This window comes from Asterias rubens, chromosome 5 (genome assembly GCF_902459465.1).
Source record: "Asterias rubens chromosome 5, eAstRub1.3, whole genome shotgun sequence".
NCBI classification, from domain to species: domain Eukaryota; kingdom Metazoa; phylum Echinodermata; class Asteroidea; order Forcipulatida; family Asteriidae; genus Asterias; species Asterias rubens.
This window is the reverse complement of record NC_047066.1, coordinates 17,181,644-17,198,895: the sequence shown is the minus strand read 5'-3', so window position 1 is coordinate 17,198,895 and position 17,252 is coordinate 17,181,644. Positions and strand designations below refer to the sequence as shown.

At 40.4% G+C, this 17,252-nt stretch overlaps 1 protein-coding gene across 1 annotated transcript in view; it reads right to left on the bottom strand.

Moving 5' to 3' along the window:
- Nucleotides 1–17,252, bottom strand: part of LOC117290295 (PRKR-interacting protein 1 homolog) — a 58,126-nt gene that overhangs the window by 30,427 nt on the left and 10,447 nt on the right. The window contains exon 2 of the mRNA XM_033771606.1: nucleotides 6,485–6,563. Coding sequence (XP_033627497.1) covers nucleotides 6,485–6,563 — 79 coding nt within the window. The remainder of the gene's footprint in view (nucleotides 1–6,484; nucleotides 6,564–17,252) is intronic.

Sequence of the window (17,252 nt, the reverse complement as noted above, 5' to 3'; positions counted from 1 at the left end):
TTTATGCTAATTAGAAGCTTTAATGAGTTTTCTTTGCAGCACTATATCTCAAGAAGTGTGTGACCGATTTCAAAGTTTTTTCAGTAATAGACTCCTTAGGCATACATGTAGGAGATTTGCCTCGGGTAACCATGACCCCGATTTGACCTCTATTTCCGGGTCAACCGGAAGTGGGACCATTTCTCAAAAACTACACAACCGATTTTCAAACTTTATTCAGTTATTGACTACTTAGGCATTAAATATTAACTTTGAAAACCCTGACCCTATGTTGACCTTTATTTCCGGGTCAACCGGAACTGGGATCTATTTCACAAAGAGGTAGGACTAGTCCTAACTTAGGACTAGTCCAAGGAGATATACAAATTGCATGGATAGTCCTAAGTTAGGACCAGTAACTGGTCCTAACTCGAGATAAGACTAGTCCAAACTCTTTGTGAAACCCACCCCTGGGACCTTATCTCAAAAAAAAAACACAGACCGAGTTATGGCCTCCTTTGGCATTGGACATTCGCATTGGCTAGGCGTGACCCCATGTTGACCTTTATTTCCGGGTCAACCAGAAGTGGGACCTTATCTCAAGAACTACCAACAGATTTTCAAACTTTTTCAGTTATGGGCTCCTTGGGCATTCAAAATCGAGCATGGGTTACCGTGACCCAGTATTGACCTTTACCTCCGTGTCAACCGGAAGTGGGATCATATCTCAAGAACTACACAACCGATTTTTGAACTTGGGTTAAATTTTATTCAACACAATGACCATAACGCCATGTCGACCTTTATTGTTTTGTGTTAAAGCTCCTTTTGATTTAGTATCAGATACAAGACCAGTTAATCACATGTCATAGAGGTTGTAATGTGTGTGTTTTATTGTAGCATAGAAAACTTTTATTAACAAAACATGTGGGAACAGCTGTGTGATTGTTTACACTCCCAATCTCTAGTTATTATTATTATTTTTAAGGGGCCATTCAAAATGTTCAATGTTTTAAAACTTTGATTTCTTTTAGAATTAGTGGGTGGGTGGGTCAAAAGCCTCTTTCTCAAATAATTATTAATCAAAATTCACTTTTAATAATGTTACACCTCAATGATAGGTTGATTTCAAAACACTGATGAATCACATTAAATTTGTCTGGAATGAAAAGGACACAGAAACAGAAATGAGTTTGCTGCTCAACAAGTTTTAGTCAGTACTTGAATTCTCCAGTCATCCACAGAATTACAATATGTAACAACAATGATTTAACTAAACCAATATAATTCACTGCAATTTACTATTCTACAATACCTGTGCTCTAGCCATACTAATTATGCACAGAAATCACCACACTAGAAATGTGTTTGTCTGAAACAGCTCTAAACTGACTCTAGTATCCAAACATAGAAACACATAAAATAACAGGATAAAGAGAAACATTAATTAACTCTGCAATGTCTCCTGTGGTTGATAATAACAAATCACTCACTAGCAATACTTTCTTTAGCATTTATCAATGAACTAAATCTCAACCACAACCCAAGAAGTAGTAAACTCCTTGCAAACTTCAATATATAAACAATGAAATCCGCGAGGCTTGTTTGGTACAACACTTTGTATATATACAACTCCAACCTTGCACCACTGACCAAACCCTGAGGCATGGAGTTAGTAGTGTTCATAGGTTTTGGAGGTACGTCGGCCGGTCAACAACGTCAGAGCCAATGAACAGCTCTGCCTGAGTAGCTCCACCCACAATTTACATAAACGACGACCGTCGACAAGGTTCCTTTTTTGTGGGTTATTACAGCAGGGTGAATATTCATGCATCGGCCTCTGCGCGATGACAAACCACCCAGTGAAGCTTACCTGCGCTATTCAAAGGCGAAAGTATAGACTTTGTGCTTATGACATACCAAGTAACGAATGCATAGACGGTGTGCTTGTGACATACCAAGTAACGAATGCATAGACGGTGTGCTTGTGGCATACCGAATTAAATGAAGAGCTCAAACAGCCAATGTGAGTGGAGACAGGGTCCGATCACAAAGTTTTGCTTAAGCAAAAGTAAACTTGCTTAGTAAAATCAGACAACCGGCCAAGAATCCACTCATTGTATGCTTTTAGTAAACAACAGCTAAATACAGTCACAGGCAATGTTTTTTGTTATGTCATTACACTTCGACCAGTAACTTGTTCAAAATAAGCCGTCTATTTTCGTGCTTAAAGCAAATTTGTCATGAAATTGGGCCCAGCTGCACTGTATCGTAAGTTGGAACATTTAATAATGTGAGAAATTGGTAACAATTGTTGAAAAACAACGAAGTCACTGCAGCAGTTGTTGGATCCATAGTAGCCCAAATATATGTGTACACATTCAAGGAGTTGGTCCAGAAAAGAGAAATGATGTTTCATCATTTGACCCCGTCAAAACCAAAGATTATAGAGCGCCGAAGGTGCAAGATGGGGAAAGGAGTTCCCTATATGGGCGAAATTTGGTAAGCAAATAATGTGTTTTATCATTGATAGCAGTGGTCATTACCTGCACCAAAATGTTTGGATAAAAACATTTCCTTGCTTGATGGGATATTTTTGGGTACAAGGTTACAGCAGACTTATCAGGTAAATGTTAATTGTTAACATTTTTTCTGAGCATGCGCAATTCCTGAGAACGATGGATTTACCTGCTAAGTCTAATGCTTTCTACATGCGTTACCGAAAGTCTATACCATTGTTGCCTAGTGCACATTTCACATACATATATAACGAGGTCACTATTAGTAACTGCACCCCGAAGGGATATACTTTCAACCACAAAGCTCGACAAGCAAGGCGTGGAGGCGGTGTCGGACTTTTGTTCAAATCCTCACTAACAGTTCGACGTGAGTCTGTTGCGCACTACAAGTCATTTGAAGCTCTTCGAGTACTAGTTTCATGTGATTTTCGATCCATTGTACTCATAATTATTTATCGTCCGGATACTGTGGATGAACATGGACAACGCATACTTTTCAGCACGTTTTTGGAAGAATTTACCTCTCTACTTGACACCCTCGTTCTTCATCCCTCTCAGGTTGTCCTGACTGGTGACTTTAACCAGTCAGGACATTCGAACGACTCACATGCACAGCAATTTACTTTCCACCTATGGAATGAAGCAGCACGTCACTGGAGAAACTCATTTACATGGACACACACTTGATCTGCACATCACTCGTTGTTCAGACAATGTCATTTCCAATGTGTCTGTTATCCTCGGTCTTTCTGATCATAATGCGGTTCAGTGTGATCTAAATCTGAAAAAACCACCCTCTGTTCGAAAAACTGTAACAACTCGTCCTCTACAATCGATCGACAGAGAACAGTTTCGATCTGAAGTTCATCTATCTCTGTCTGCAATTGACTTCGTAAACATTGACGTATCCTGTTGCGTGGAAAGATATGACAACTCTCTTTCCATTCTTATAGATCAGCTAGCCCCTAAGAAGACAAGAACTGTGGTCATAAAGCCATCATGCCCATGGATGACTGAGGAGATTCATGCTGCCAAATGTTTGAGGCACCTCGAGCGTAAGTGGAGAAAGACCAAGTGCGATGCTTACCGAGACCTGTATTCCAAACAACATCAAGCCGTGTCTCAAAAAATAAAGACAGCAAAAACACACTACTACTCACAGTCCATTGCAGAGTGCATGGGTGACCAAAAACATCTGTACAGCATCACAGATATACTGATGCATCGCAAGAAAGAGCCAGTTCTTCCTGATACCTCTTGCAACCAGACCTTAGCTGAGAAATTCTCGCAGTTCTTTGTAAACAAAATCACCATGATTCGCGACGACATCGACCTGCATAATGAAACAAAGACAAGCCGTTCTCAGTCCAGTGCTCAAGGGGTTCCATCACCGTCCACACTGATGAAGTAAAGAAAGTTATCATGAGTTCACCAACATCGTCATGTGAGCTTGATCGAATTCCCACGGGCCTCCTGAAGGAACATGTTGACATCTTTGCCCCATACATTGCAGAGATAGTAAATAAGTCTCTCCATTCTGCCATTTTTCCAGCTTGCATGCAACATGCACTCGTGAAACCGCTCTTTAAGAAGCCTCATCTCGACAAGCATGACCTTGCAAGTTACCGTCCAGTGGCGAACCTCAGCTTCCTCTCAAAAGTTATTGAACGAGTTGTATCCATTCGTCTTCAGTCCTACTTGAAAGATAATAACCTTCATGACGACTTCCAATCGGCGTACAGAGAAAATCACGGTGTTGAGACTGCCCTCCTACGAGTAAATAATGACATACTCACAGCAATGGATGGTGGAAAGGTGACTGGTCTCATCCTTCTGGATTTGAGCGGTGCATTGGACACTGTTGACCACCACATTCTGCTAGAGAGATTACAGCAGATTGGCATTGGCGGGAAAGCTCTCCAATGGTTCAAATCCTACCTTTCAAAAAGATCGCAGGCAGTCTATGTCCGAGACACCACTTCCAACACAGTTCATCTCAAGTTTTCTGTTTCACAAGGATCAGTTCTCAGTCCTAAATTGTTTAACATCTACACCCTTCCACTACATAACATCATCAAGAAACACAATCTCTTCTATCATATATACGCCGACGATACGCAGCTCTACTTCTCATGCCCGCCAGTACAAGAACAACTTGACAGATGGATCTCTCGCACCGAAGCCTGTATCAGTGATATCAGGAAGTGGATGCGAGAGAGCTACTTAAATTCAACGATGCAAAAATCGAATTTCTCTTGCTGGGATCAAAGCAACAGATTGCTAAGCTTGAAGTCCAAGACGTACGCATTGGCACCACATCAATTTCCCGTGCTGGTAAAGTCAGAGATCTTGGGGTTATTTTTTACTCCAACATGACAATGGAGTCACAAGTGTCTAACTGTGTGAAACTTGCATTTCACAGTCTTCGTAATATTCGCCTGATTCGCAAGTTTCTCACTCTGAAAACTTCTGAGCAGCTCGTTCACGCTTTTATTACATCTCAAATTGACTGCTGCACTTGTCTACTGCTAGGTCTCCCAAATTACCTAGTTCAGAAGCTCCAACGGGTCCAGAATGCTGCAGCCCGTCTTGTCACAAACACACGGAAATACTCGCACATTACGCCAGTCCCAAGAAGCCTCCATTGGTTACCAGTTGAACAGCGACTTGCATACAAAGTCCTTCTCATCACCTTCCGTGCATTAAAGTCCTCCTCACCTAAATACATCCTCACCTGAGCCATCTCGCTCAGGTCTCCGTTCTTCCAGTGATCTCTCTCTAGTTGTCCCCAAATCGAAACGATCATGGGGTGATCGAGCATTTACTTCCGCCGCTCCTCGCTTGTGGAACAAACTCCCTAACTCAGTGAAGACATGTGAGACTGTTGATAACTTCAAGAACAAACTGAAAACACACTTAATGACACGCCATTTTTAATTACTTTTCTTCTTGTGAGCGCCTTGAGCACCCCTTGGGTGGATATGTTTTGAGCGTTATAAATATCTTTATTATTATTATTATTATTATTATAATTCCCAAATACTGTGCCTTCGGCGCTCTGTAGGTCACAAAAAGCAATCTATTCATTCGCATTTTAACAGAGGGAACTGGTTGTGTTACTTGGCATGTCATAAGCACAAAGTCTATTCATTCGCCTTTGAATATAGCGCGGGTAAGCTTCACCGGGTGGTTCGTCATCGCGCAGAGGCCGATGCATGAATATTCACCCTGCTATAATGACCCACAATAAAGGAACCTTGTACAACGGTCGTCGTTTATGTAAATTGTGGGTGGAGCTACTCAGGCAGAGCTGTTCATTCGCTCTTTTTAGGAATGGTGACGTCATTGATGACGTCATGACAAGGTTTTTAATGTTGAAAAATGACCATTCACGTGTTGCTGTATCTCAACAAATATAAAAGCTATGATGGTCATAGTTAGGCATCGGAAAGATAAAGACTTGGACAACATTTGAATAGTTAAACGCCAAAATCGTTAGCGGTTAACTAATTACGTCATAATGACGTCATCGGGTATTAAGTAACAAATCTGTGTACAGTATCCCGTGCAGGGTGTGCAACATAAAACATGTATTCTAGAGTGGTTTTCCAATTGAGGTGCGGCCCAAAATTTGTTGGCCGATCGGATACTGTACATAACTAATGGCGGGAGACGCCGAACCATTTAAAATTTGTTTTCCTTTAAAATGTTACTTTTGTAAACATGATACACTCACAGTAGAGGACTCAACCAGTAAACATGTCGTTTTATTCCTCGCCATGACAGAATTGATGTCAATGACAAATAAAGAATCTTCTGACAAAAAGTAAAAGCTATTTCCTCGCCATATTATTAACCCGGGTAACATACCCACAACAAAATACAGGGTCATACCATGGAGGAAGGAAACATGCCATGGTTATACACATAAATAACACAAATGCACAATACGTGTATGTAAGTAATTGTTTTGACAGTCAACCTACCCATGACGTCGCGGACAAATTCTGGTGGTTCTCTTGATTTTCTGTCTTTGGGTCTGTCAGGAATATATACAGGTTTCTCCTGCAGAGTGAAAGTACACATTTACGTAACAGAAACGCATAGTATTCAAAAACATAATCTACATATTATGATAGTATGGATACAAGTTAAGTATGCTCAAATGGGGGCAAAGGAAGAAAAGATCCTGTTTTTACAGGGGCTGAAACACTCAATGAACCACATTCCAGTCAAATACTTTAAAGTCACTTGGAAGTGGTATATGTGTTTTGATGAGTGGAATATGAATAAACAATAAACTAAGGTTTAAAAAAAATTGTTTTCATGCTATTTACAAGTTTGAAAATAAGCCGACCCGAGAGGGCGCTGTTAGTGACGTCAATTGAGGCGCGATGAATCGCATGCAGTGCCAACACAAGATAATAACACTTGGCGCAAGCTAAAAACATGCCCTCAAAGTTAAAACAATACCTGATTTTGTTCATTATAAGCAAATGCTTCTAGTCAGGTACCTTCTTCGACTTCCCCACTAGCTGGAAAAATTGTTGGGATGGCGTCATGTTTTAGAAAAGAACTTTTCTCTTCATGTCAAAATGTGTAGTGTATTCCAGATTCTCAAAGCACGACGGCTCAAAGTGTTTGCTGCACAGCGCTGGAAAAGACTTGCAAACTGACCCCATCTTTAGTTGTTTTGCTGCATCCAGCAGCAATACACCTGGTTGACCATGCCGGAAAATGCAAGAAAAAAACTTTTTCGCAAACTACATACTCATGACTAGGACTTGAATGTACTTGCACACTGCGTGTTCGATGTTCGATCGAGGCAAAGTCTGCCTCGATTGACGTCACAAAAGGGGTAGGCGGAGTCACCCCCACACAACTTTATTTATTTTTTTAAACATAAATCGTTAAAGGCAGTGGACACTATTGGTAATTACTCAAAATAATTATCATCACAAAACCTTAATTGGTGACGAGTAATGGAGAGAGGTTGATGGTATAAAACATTGTGAGAAACGGCTCCCTCTGAAGTGACATAGTTTTCGAGAAAGAAGAATAATTTTCCACGAATTTGATTTTCAGACCTCAAGTTTAGAATTTGAGGTCTCAAAATCAAGCATCTGAACGTGCACAGTTTGTGTGACAAGGGTGTTTTTTCTTTCATTATTATCTCGCAACTTCGACGACAGATTAAGCTAAAATTTTCACAGGTATGTTTATGCATATGTTGAGCTACACCTAGTGTGAAGACTAGTCTTTGACAATTACCAATAGTGTCCACTGTATTTAAAAACAAGTTCTCAAAAAATTATGTTATTGTTCAGAAACACATACTTTAATGTTTGAAGAAGAAAAAAAAATTCCAGGTGACTTTAAGCCTACATGTATACTAAAAACCAAACAAGTCATACATGTCATGTTCAGTATTTCCAAAATAAATTTTAAACAAACTTTTCCAAAACTCCTCCCTAAAAATTTGGCAAAATCAAAAAGAATTTCAGGAATATTTTTGGACTTGTTACAAAACAGCCCTTCGTTTAATCTCCAATCACAACTACCGGTACTAGTACATAGCTTCTAAGTATTGTGATAAAAAGTTCATCATTAAATTGTCAATTAGCTGTTGAGTAAAATTTAAGTCACAATGGCTTTGTTATGGTAAATGTACTGCACAATGACAATAAATAAATGAGGGCACAAACTTTGTTGTAAGTTACTATAAAATACCCACCCACAAGTTGAAACAATAGGCCATACTACCTTGTTGACTGCAATGTACAATCCTAACTAAATATAAAGTTTGAAATATGTAATAAATTTGGGGGTTCTATTATGTCACAATTCATATTTTGTGGACCACACTTCATGAGATTTCCTGTAACTTTGAGGAATTTAAACCAAAATAATCCTGTTTTTAAGGTTGTTGAAAGAGGGGGTCCAGTCCTTCCATTGGCTGAACTACATGTATTGCAACACTACAAATCAACTAATTAAGTACCAACAGCCTCATGAACCAGTGTTAACTGTGAAGTATAGCCAAGGGTCACATAAACTAGGGCATTCATAGTTCAAATCCCAAATATTATATGTTGAAGTTGGGTAGGCCTCTTGTTGTAAACACTCTTCAGTATGTAAGTAAACCTCACGGCTAACGGGTGAGTGAGCTACCACAACATTGTTCATTGAGCATATCGCAGATCTTGCCATGTTCATAACATAACAAAGCGCTCATTTGCATTGAGCAATTCTTTTGTCCAGCCCCGAATATGCACAAAATACTATGTTCCATTGTGATGAGCACTGGAGCCTTCCCCAGGGTGGAATAATTGTGTACACTAACCTAAACCAAGACTCCAGTACTACAAACCAGCTAACCAGCAAGGGTGGAATAATTGTGTACACTAACCTAAACCAAGACTCCAGTAATACAAACCAGCTAACCGGCAAGGGTGGAATAATTGTGTACACTAACCTAAACCAAGACTCCAGTACTACAAACCAGCTAACCGGCATAATGTCACAATGATCTCAGTCTCTGCATCCAAAATGTTTTGCTATCTGAGCAATCTCCCGACACATGGAAAACGATCACTCTCAGTTTCTTTATGCGAGGGCTCACTAGCATTTTGAAGCATCTGTGAAGCCTCATGGTATACACAAGTTTTGCTTTCATGACAACTACAATTTGTTAACATGGTTTCTCCCAATAAAAGGAGAGAAAAGTCATAGAAAGGATTAGAAGGTAGTCAACATTTGTGAATCCATTTTTGTACTAGTTTCCCTAGGTTTTTCTTTAATTTCAATGAACATTCAATATCTGCTATTTGAGCACAATTAGGGCCTAACTATTGCTTTAAATGGTGTGACCTGCCAGACTGCGATGCCAGGCCTCTATACATTCTACACATAATGTTCCAACTCTTTTTGTTGTATCCCTGTACACATGTACACGTCGCGTCCCATGTCCTTTTATTGTATGTGTCCTATGATGTAATGAAGGCGAAGCTCGCTAAACAGCGCCGCCAGCGTTAATTGCACATCCAAGCACTTCATTTAGTTTGCACAAAGCGCATTATGCTGTTGCTACGTTCCTTTCATTCCACAAAGTTTTCGTAGAGAGTAGCAAAAGTACTATTATACACATATTGACTGGCAATGAGGTAACTAGTGTACGTCTATTCCCCCGAGGGACTTTGAGTGACCAGAAGAGCGACCTATTTCCCGAGGCCGAGGGCCGAGGAAAATACAGTAGGCCCCTCTTCTGGTCACTCACAGGCCCGAGGGGGATAGACGTACACTACATGTAGTTACCGAATAATGCCAGTCATTATGTGTTTTATAACACAGCTCGGTCTTAACTAAGGGAATCAATGTGTGGTGAAGAGGTTTTCAACTAGTGGTTTAATCCCAACGAGGCCTGGTTCCTGATAATTTTACCGAGACGAAGTCGAGGTAAATTATCAAGAACCAGGTCTCGGCGGGTTTAAACCACTAGTTGAAAACCGATTCAACACACTTGGATTCCCATACATAAATACCTTTTCGGTCAAAAACAACAACACTTTTTGGTCAAAAAGTAAAATAAATGCCAAAATTATAATTGTTAAATGATTTCTTTCAACACAACACCCCTCCAGCTATGAAATGGTAAAGCCCTCCGCCGCCCTCGGGTAAACAACTCCTTATAAGGGAATGCTGTGCACGTCGCGCGTATCGTGGCACAACTGTTTCAGCCGTTGCTCTCGACCAATAGGAATGAAGAAACTGTCTTATAAAACAGGTGCAAGGTCGCCCATGAATTAACACTTTTTACCGGTCATAAACAAAGGTTTATACACACCCACGTGACGCGCTCTCCACCAATAGGAATAGCGAAACTGTCTGAGGTATTTATGAATGTCAAATAAAAACAGAAATCTGGAAAAGAAAGGAAGTTTTGTAGTTACAGTTCACGATTCAAGTCAAGAGAGGGCGCTGTAACCGGGCACTATTTTCAAAGACTAGTACCCGCTCAGGTACTAGTTCCCGCAAAACGCGCACGCGATACCTGACCGTGTTTCAGTCAACCAGAATACAGAACAAGCAAGAGGTGTGTTATAAAAGATAATAAGACACTCGTGTGCTTGTATCCCACGCCTTGAGCTTGCACATTATTTTATGCGACATGTATAATATGGGGCCGTTCGATAGCTCCCTGTCAACATATTTTGGCAGTATTTCAGGCACAGGGTGGAGAGGCACATCTGTCCGGTATGTGGCTTTAACGCAAATATCTAAAACGTCATTTTTTTCGCACTGTCGATTTGATTTCACGACTGCTACTAAGAAAGTTATAGTCTACCCTAGAACTTGAAGAGTATGTGAAATCTTGTTATTGGGGGCATTTACGTCTTTTGAGAGAATCTTTCATAAACTAAGTCATTTTAGACCTTGTTTGATTCAATGAGGGCACTCTCAACAGCGAATTTCTCCCATGCGTCACGTTTCTGCATGCAGTTCTTAATTTGTTTTGAATGACCATATGTATCTGTTGCAAACAGAAAGAGAAAATAATTTACAGAATTATCCAGCTGTCTTGAAAACCTTACAGGGGATAATTTCATCCAGCATTTTGTATAGCAAAACACATACTAACCATATTGAGCAGCGAATGATGATTTTTGAGTAGCAACCTAGGAATAAAGCAAGAAAGGAAGCTCTGAAAGATCGTGACCGGCGGTTGTTGTACAATGAGCTGACAAGAAAAGTCAAAAAGAGCCTGAAAGGTGACAAGGAGAAGTGGTTTAATGACCAGTGTCGGCAAATAGAAAACAACATGCAACAGAACAAGAGCAAAGAAGTCTTCAGCACTATCAAGATCATAAGCAAAGGCCTTGCCAGACAACCGATGACCAAGTGCATTCGCAACAAGCAGGGAGAACTACTATCAAACGCAACAGAAATTAAACAACGGTGGTTTGAATACGGTCAGACACTGTACAACCATAAAACGGGGCAGATCCATCAATCTGTGCGGAAATGCCATCAATGCCTACTGACAGCAAGCTTAAAGCAGGCAAATCTCTGGGAACAGACGAGATACCAGGCGAACTACTAAAAATGGGAGGCGATAGTATGATCCACAGGTATCATCGCATCTGCCACAATAAATGGACATCTGAAAGGATACCGGATGAGTGGACAAAATCTATCATGGTCACATTACCAAAGAAGGGAGACACCAGCTGCTGCGAGAACCATAGGACCATCAGCCTTATCAATCATAGCAGCAATATTCTCCTAGGGGACTAAGAAGGCGCATGAAACCATATGTCAAAGCTATTCTGTCAGAAGAACAGGCAGGTTTTCGAGTGGGCCGCAGCACAGTGGAACAAGTTTTTGCCCTAAGACTTCTCATCCAACACCGATTGGAGATACAAGGTGGAAAGGTTTTTGCTGTGTTTGTCAACTACAAAAAAGTATTCAAACGTGTATGGCATTTTGGTTTGTTCGCTGTCTTGCAACGATATGGCGTCCCTGGAAAACTAATCAACATCACTAAGGATCTGAACAACAAGGCTAAGAGCTGCATCAGGATAGGCAACAAACACACTGACTGGTTTCTAACTACTATACGGGTGTGGCAGGGTTGCCTGTTATCTCCTGACCTGTTCAACTTCTTCTTGGAGAATATCCTGACAGAGGCTTTTGCTGAGTGTGACCAGTTTGGAATTAATGTAGACGGGTACAGACTGCGGGATCTACGCTTTGCAGACGACATCGCTCTGATAGCAGAGTCAGAAGCTGATCTCCAGAATTTACTTGACAGAGTGCATGACACCAGCAATAAGTACAGAATGGAGTCAATGTACCTACGACCAAAGTAATGGTTTTCACACTCGATGATCAAGACACAACATTAAACATCACAATCAATGGTTCAGCACTGGAGCAGGTGTCACAGTTCAAATATCTTGGTGTGACTTTGACACCATCCAACGACTCCTCCTGTGAGATCAAACAGAGGCTGATGCTAGCATCTGTGGTACTTGGAAAACTTCAAAGAATTTGGCATGACAAATACGTAGCACAAAAAACAAAACTGCGGCTCGTGAATGCACTGGTTTATCCAGTTCTTCTATACAGCTCAGCAGCGTGGACCATCAGGAAGGCAGACCAGAAGAAGTTAGAAGCTTTCCAAATGCGCTGCCTGGGCTAAACCCTGAACAACTCCTGGCAAGACAAGGTGCGAAATGAAGGGGTGTGGAGGAGAGCGTCAGCTTGTGGTAACCCACCAGAGTTGATCACTTCACGCATCCACAACATCCAACTTTCCTGGTTTGGCCACTTAGTGAGAATGAAAAACTACAGACTTCCAAAATGCATCCTTCTTGAAACAGTAGCTGGAAAAAATAGACGGGGTAGGCCTCGGAAGAGGTGGGAAAACGACTTCATCATGAACAGCACCTTCTACCTGGAACAACGAAGAGCGCAAGATAGGCAAGAGTGGAAAAAGAAAATTCAAAGAGCCAACGTCCTGCGGGATACGGTGCAAGATTGATTGATTGAACCTAGGAATTTAGTCAAGCATTTTGTTCTGCTATACAAGACAAGGGAAATCTTTCAATACTTGAGTTTAAAATACAATTGATAGCCTACTGCTACTTAATATATTTGTTTGTAAGGGTTCGTTATCATCTTATAATATGTAGATTATCAGCTGCCACAAGGTAAATTCTACACATGTATGTCTACAACCATACTACATTGATTACAGTGATTCTCGTTTGATTATTGAAACTGAGTAACTAAGGGCCCAGTCAGTACCTTTTTTTAAATTTATTTTATTTAATAGCTTCGTTTTTAGTCTGTTTTTAAGGCGTTTTCAACAACTATTTCCCTTTTGGTTCGTAAGTCTCTTCCTCAGTCGTTATTTCATAAGTTCATATTCCATAAACCACAAGCTATTTTGACAATCTATACATCGTATGAAAGGGCTTTACAAAAAATGGATATCTTGGTGACATTCTCTTGACCTTTTGACCTGTATAAACTGGAAGTGCCTGTAAAATGTTTTGAAAAAGTGTTAGTTTTATGGCTTTTTAGGTTGAAACTTATCCTTTAAAGACACTGGACACTTTTGGTAATTGTCAAAGACCAGTCTACTCATTTGCTGTATCTCAACAAATGCATAAAATAACAATCCGGTGAACATTTGAGCTCATCAGATGCTTGATTTCGAGACCTCAAAATTCTAAATCTGAGGTCAAGACCTACCAAGTCTCACGCATTAGGCGTGAGACTCGGGCATTAGGGGTCTGTCTCACGCTCACACGCGCCGCAACCATTTTCTCACGCATTGGGGACAGACCGGAAAAAAAAAATTAAAATAACGAGAATGCATTGCCATATTGCGCACGTGTGTACAAAAACACCATCTACAAAGTTTGCACAATCTTCAGATTGCATGCAGTTTATCAATCATCAACTTGAGCTGCAAACTTGCAGATTGCGCACGCTTTTGCTATCCCAGCAGATTTAGCAGACAATTCGGCAGAGTGCAAAATGCACATTGTGCACAATTTTGTCCCGATTTGTTTAGCAAATTCGTTCAATGTGCTACACGAGCGAAGACTCTTCAACAACAGGCAGGAGCCGAAAATTGATCTTTTGGGGGGAAATAATCTGACACAATCATACCTCCACATTAACCAGCAACATCTCCTGTGTACCTCATGTGAGTTTGAAGTATACTGAAGAGGTTTTTTTATGCGTTTTGAAACACTTTTTCTGTCCATAAATAAATTTCTGGGGAAAAAAGAATTTTTTTTTTTTAGGAGGGGGAGGGTAGGCTTTGACAAATCTCTGGCACAGCTAGCCTCTGAACTTGGCATCTCTGGAGGTCTCAAAATCAAATTTGATGAAAATTACTTCTTTCTTGAAAACTACGTCACTTCAGAGGGAGTCGTTTCTCACAATGTTTTATACTATCAACCTCTCCTATTACTGGTTACCAAGTAAGGTTTTGTGCTAATAATTATTTTTAGTAATTACCAATAGTGTCCACTGCCTTTAAGATGCTTTACTATATAAGACATCAACTGATTTTTTCTTAATACTTCTTCTCAGCGTTGCTTACAAAGGCACCTTTCCCCAATTTGTATGAACTTGAAACTTCACACATAGTTAGTTCATTATTTCAAAAAATCCTAACTTTTGATCTACACAAGGGATTCTTACAATCAATACATCATCAAAAAGGTCATCATCATTATCATAAGCCTACTGACTTTCATTGAAAACTTGAACACCTAGACTACATTTCTAGTTAGTTTTTATTCTTCCTCTCGACGTTGATTGTCCGCAAGAAAACACATAGTTGCGAAGCTTGAATTAAGTTGAAACTTTGCATGCAGGTAGACAGTAAAATGCTTTGAAAAGACAGTAACCAGTAGATATAAACTTTTGATCTACATAAAATTCTCACAGGACTAGAAAACCGATTATGTGAGAGGGTAGCAGGGGGTTTTTCTTGTCTGCTAGATTCAGCTTCTAGATTCAGCTTTTAAATCCAGATTTATCTACAGTAATTCCATGCCATCCAATCTTCATCTACAAATAAATGTGTTTATGGAACATTGTTGATCAACTAAGCTGTTTTGGGAGGTAACACTTTCATCGAGATTTGGAGATATCTATTTGACTTTTTCTTTACATGTGATTGCAAAAATCCAGATGTCAGCCATTTTATATATCTCCTAAAAATGATCTCTCATGGACTTATCAAATGAAGAATTTCTGGGATAATAACTCACCAGATATTGGTCCATCTACATATACTTCTGGACATGATGTTCAATTGTTATTCATCCCCCATCATTACCGTGGAGTCCTGCAACCTTGTACCACACAACCAACAAGACCATGGTCTGACCATACACAGTACAGTACACAGTACAGTACAGAACCTTGGCCTTTTTGTAAATCCCAGCACTGTTTACCGACCTACACATCGTGGTAAAAAAGCTGGTCGCCGTAGAACTGTTCATAAACCCCCCGTACCCGAAGTTACACTCCCATCTGTTCCAGTACCAGTGACTCCTGCCAAATCTCAACTCAGCCTTTGTGTTGTAAACACACAGTCCATCTGTAACAAGTATGACGATTTTGCTGATTTTGTTCTGCAAAAAGATCTGGACCTTGTTGCCGTTTCAGAAACATGGCTGAGACCAGACGACAACTTAACATGTCGTCAGTGTACCCCTGCAGGCTACTACTTTCATCACATCCCAAGACCTCACAAGACTGGTGGAGGAGTTGCAATACTGTACAGATCTACTTTATCTGTCTCTGTGAAAAGTAATGACGTCCAGTACACAACTTTTGAATCTCTTCATGCTGAAGTTTCCGGAAACTCTAAATCTGTTCGCCTTGTCATTGTATACAGACCTGAAAGAGATTCAAACGGCCAACATGTGACTTTCTCAAGTTTTCTAAGGGAGTTTGAGAATTTAATTTTGGAATATCTGCTTCATCCATCGGAAATCATCATCACAGGCGACTTTAACATTCATGTTGATGACATCCACAACACCAATGCAAACCAGTTTAAGCATCTACTTCAGGCTTTTGGTCTTACCCAGCATATCAAGGAGCCGACTCATCGTCTCGGTCATTGCCTAGACCTTGTCATAACTCGTGAAATCTCCCCACCAATTGTCTCAAACTTTGTTATTCTACCTGGATTATCAGACCATTATGCAGTCATGTGTAACTTGAGTCTGTGCAAGCCCAAAGTCCCAACCGTTACTATAAAGAGCCGACAATGGAAACATGTGAATCCTACCGAAGTGTTCCGTGACATAGGCTCCCATTTAGAAAATCTAGAAGTTGATCACGACTGCTTGGATTCCTATGTCAGCCAATATGAGAGTACAGTCAGTGACATCTTGGATAAATACGCACCTTGGAAAACGAGATCAGTCAAGGTCCGAACTGAAGTCTCCTGGTTCAATGATGATATTCGTACAGCGAGAAAGATCTGTCGTCAACTGGAGCGGAAGTGGCGGAAAAATGGCAAATTGGCGATTCAACGACAAGAATATCGCAACCAATGTAAAGTAGTTAGGAATTTGATCAACCAGGCAAAGATCATCCATTATTCATCTCAAGTAAAAGAATCTTCAGGAGATCAAAAGAAGCTTTTCAAGATAATTGGTAAGTTGTTGCTCAAACCCAAAACCCCTGTCCTTCCATCCACTTACAATGACCAGGACTTAGCAAATGAGTTCCAGAAATTCTTTGTCACCAAGATTTCAGACATCCGCTCATCATTTTCATCAGTCCCTTACAACGTGTCGCAGACATTGCCACAACTTCAACCAGAGTGTAGACTATCTGTGTTTGAGCCTGCGACTGTTGCTGAGATTCAAAGGGTTATTATGAAATCTCCTTCAAAATCCTGTGAGCTGGATCCAGTGTCAACATCCATGATAAAGCAAAACATCGATAGTTTTGTACCCTACATCACTAAGCTTGTAAACGAATCCCTCAGTTCCGGTTGTTTCCCCGATAGCCTCAAAGTTTCCTACATCAGGCCGCTCATCAAGAAACCAAACTTGGACAAGGAGATATTCAAAAACTACAGACCGGTTGCAAACTTAAAATATCTTGGAAAAGTCATCGAACGAGTAGTTTCATCACGTATTTCTGATCACATTCATACTTTCAACCTGTCCGACGTGTTCCAGTCAGCATACAAGCCTTTCCATG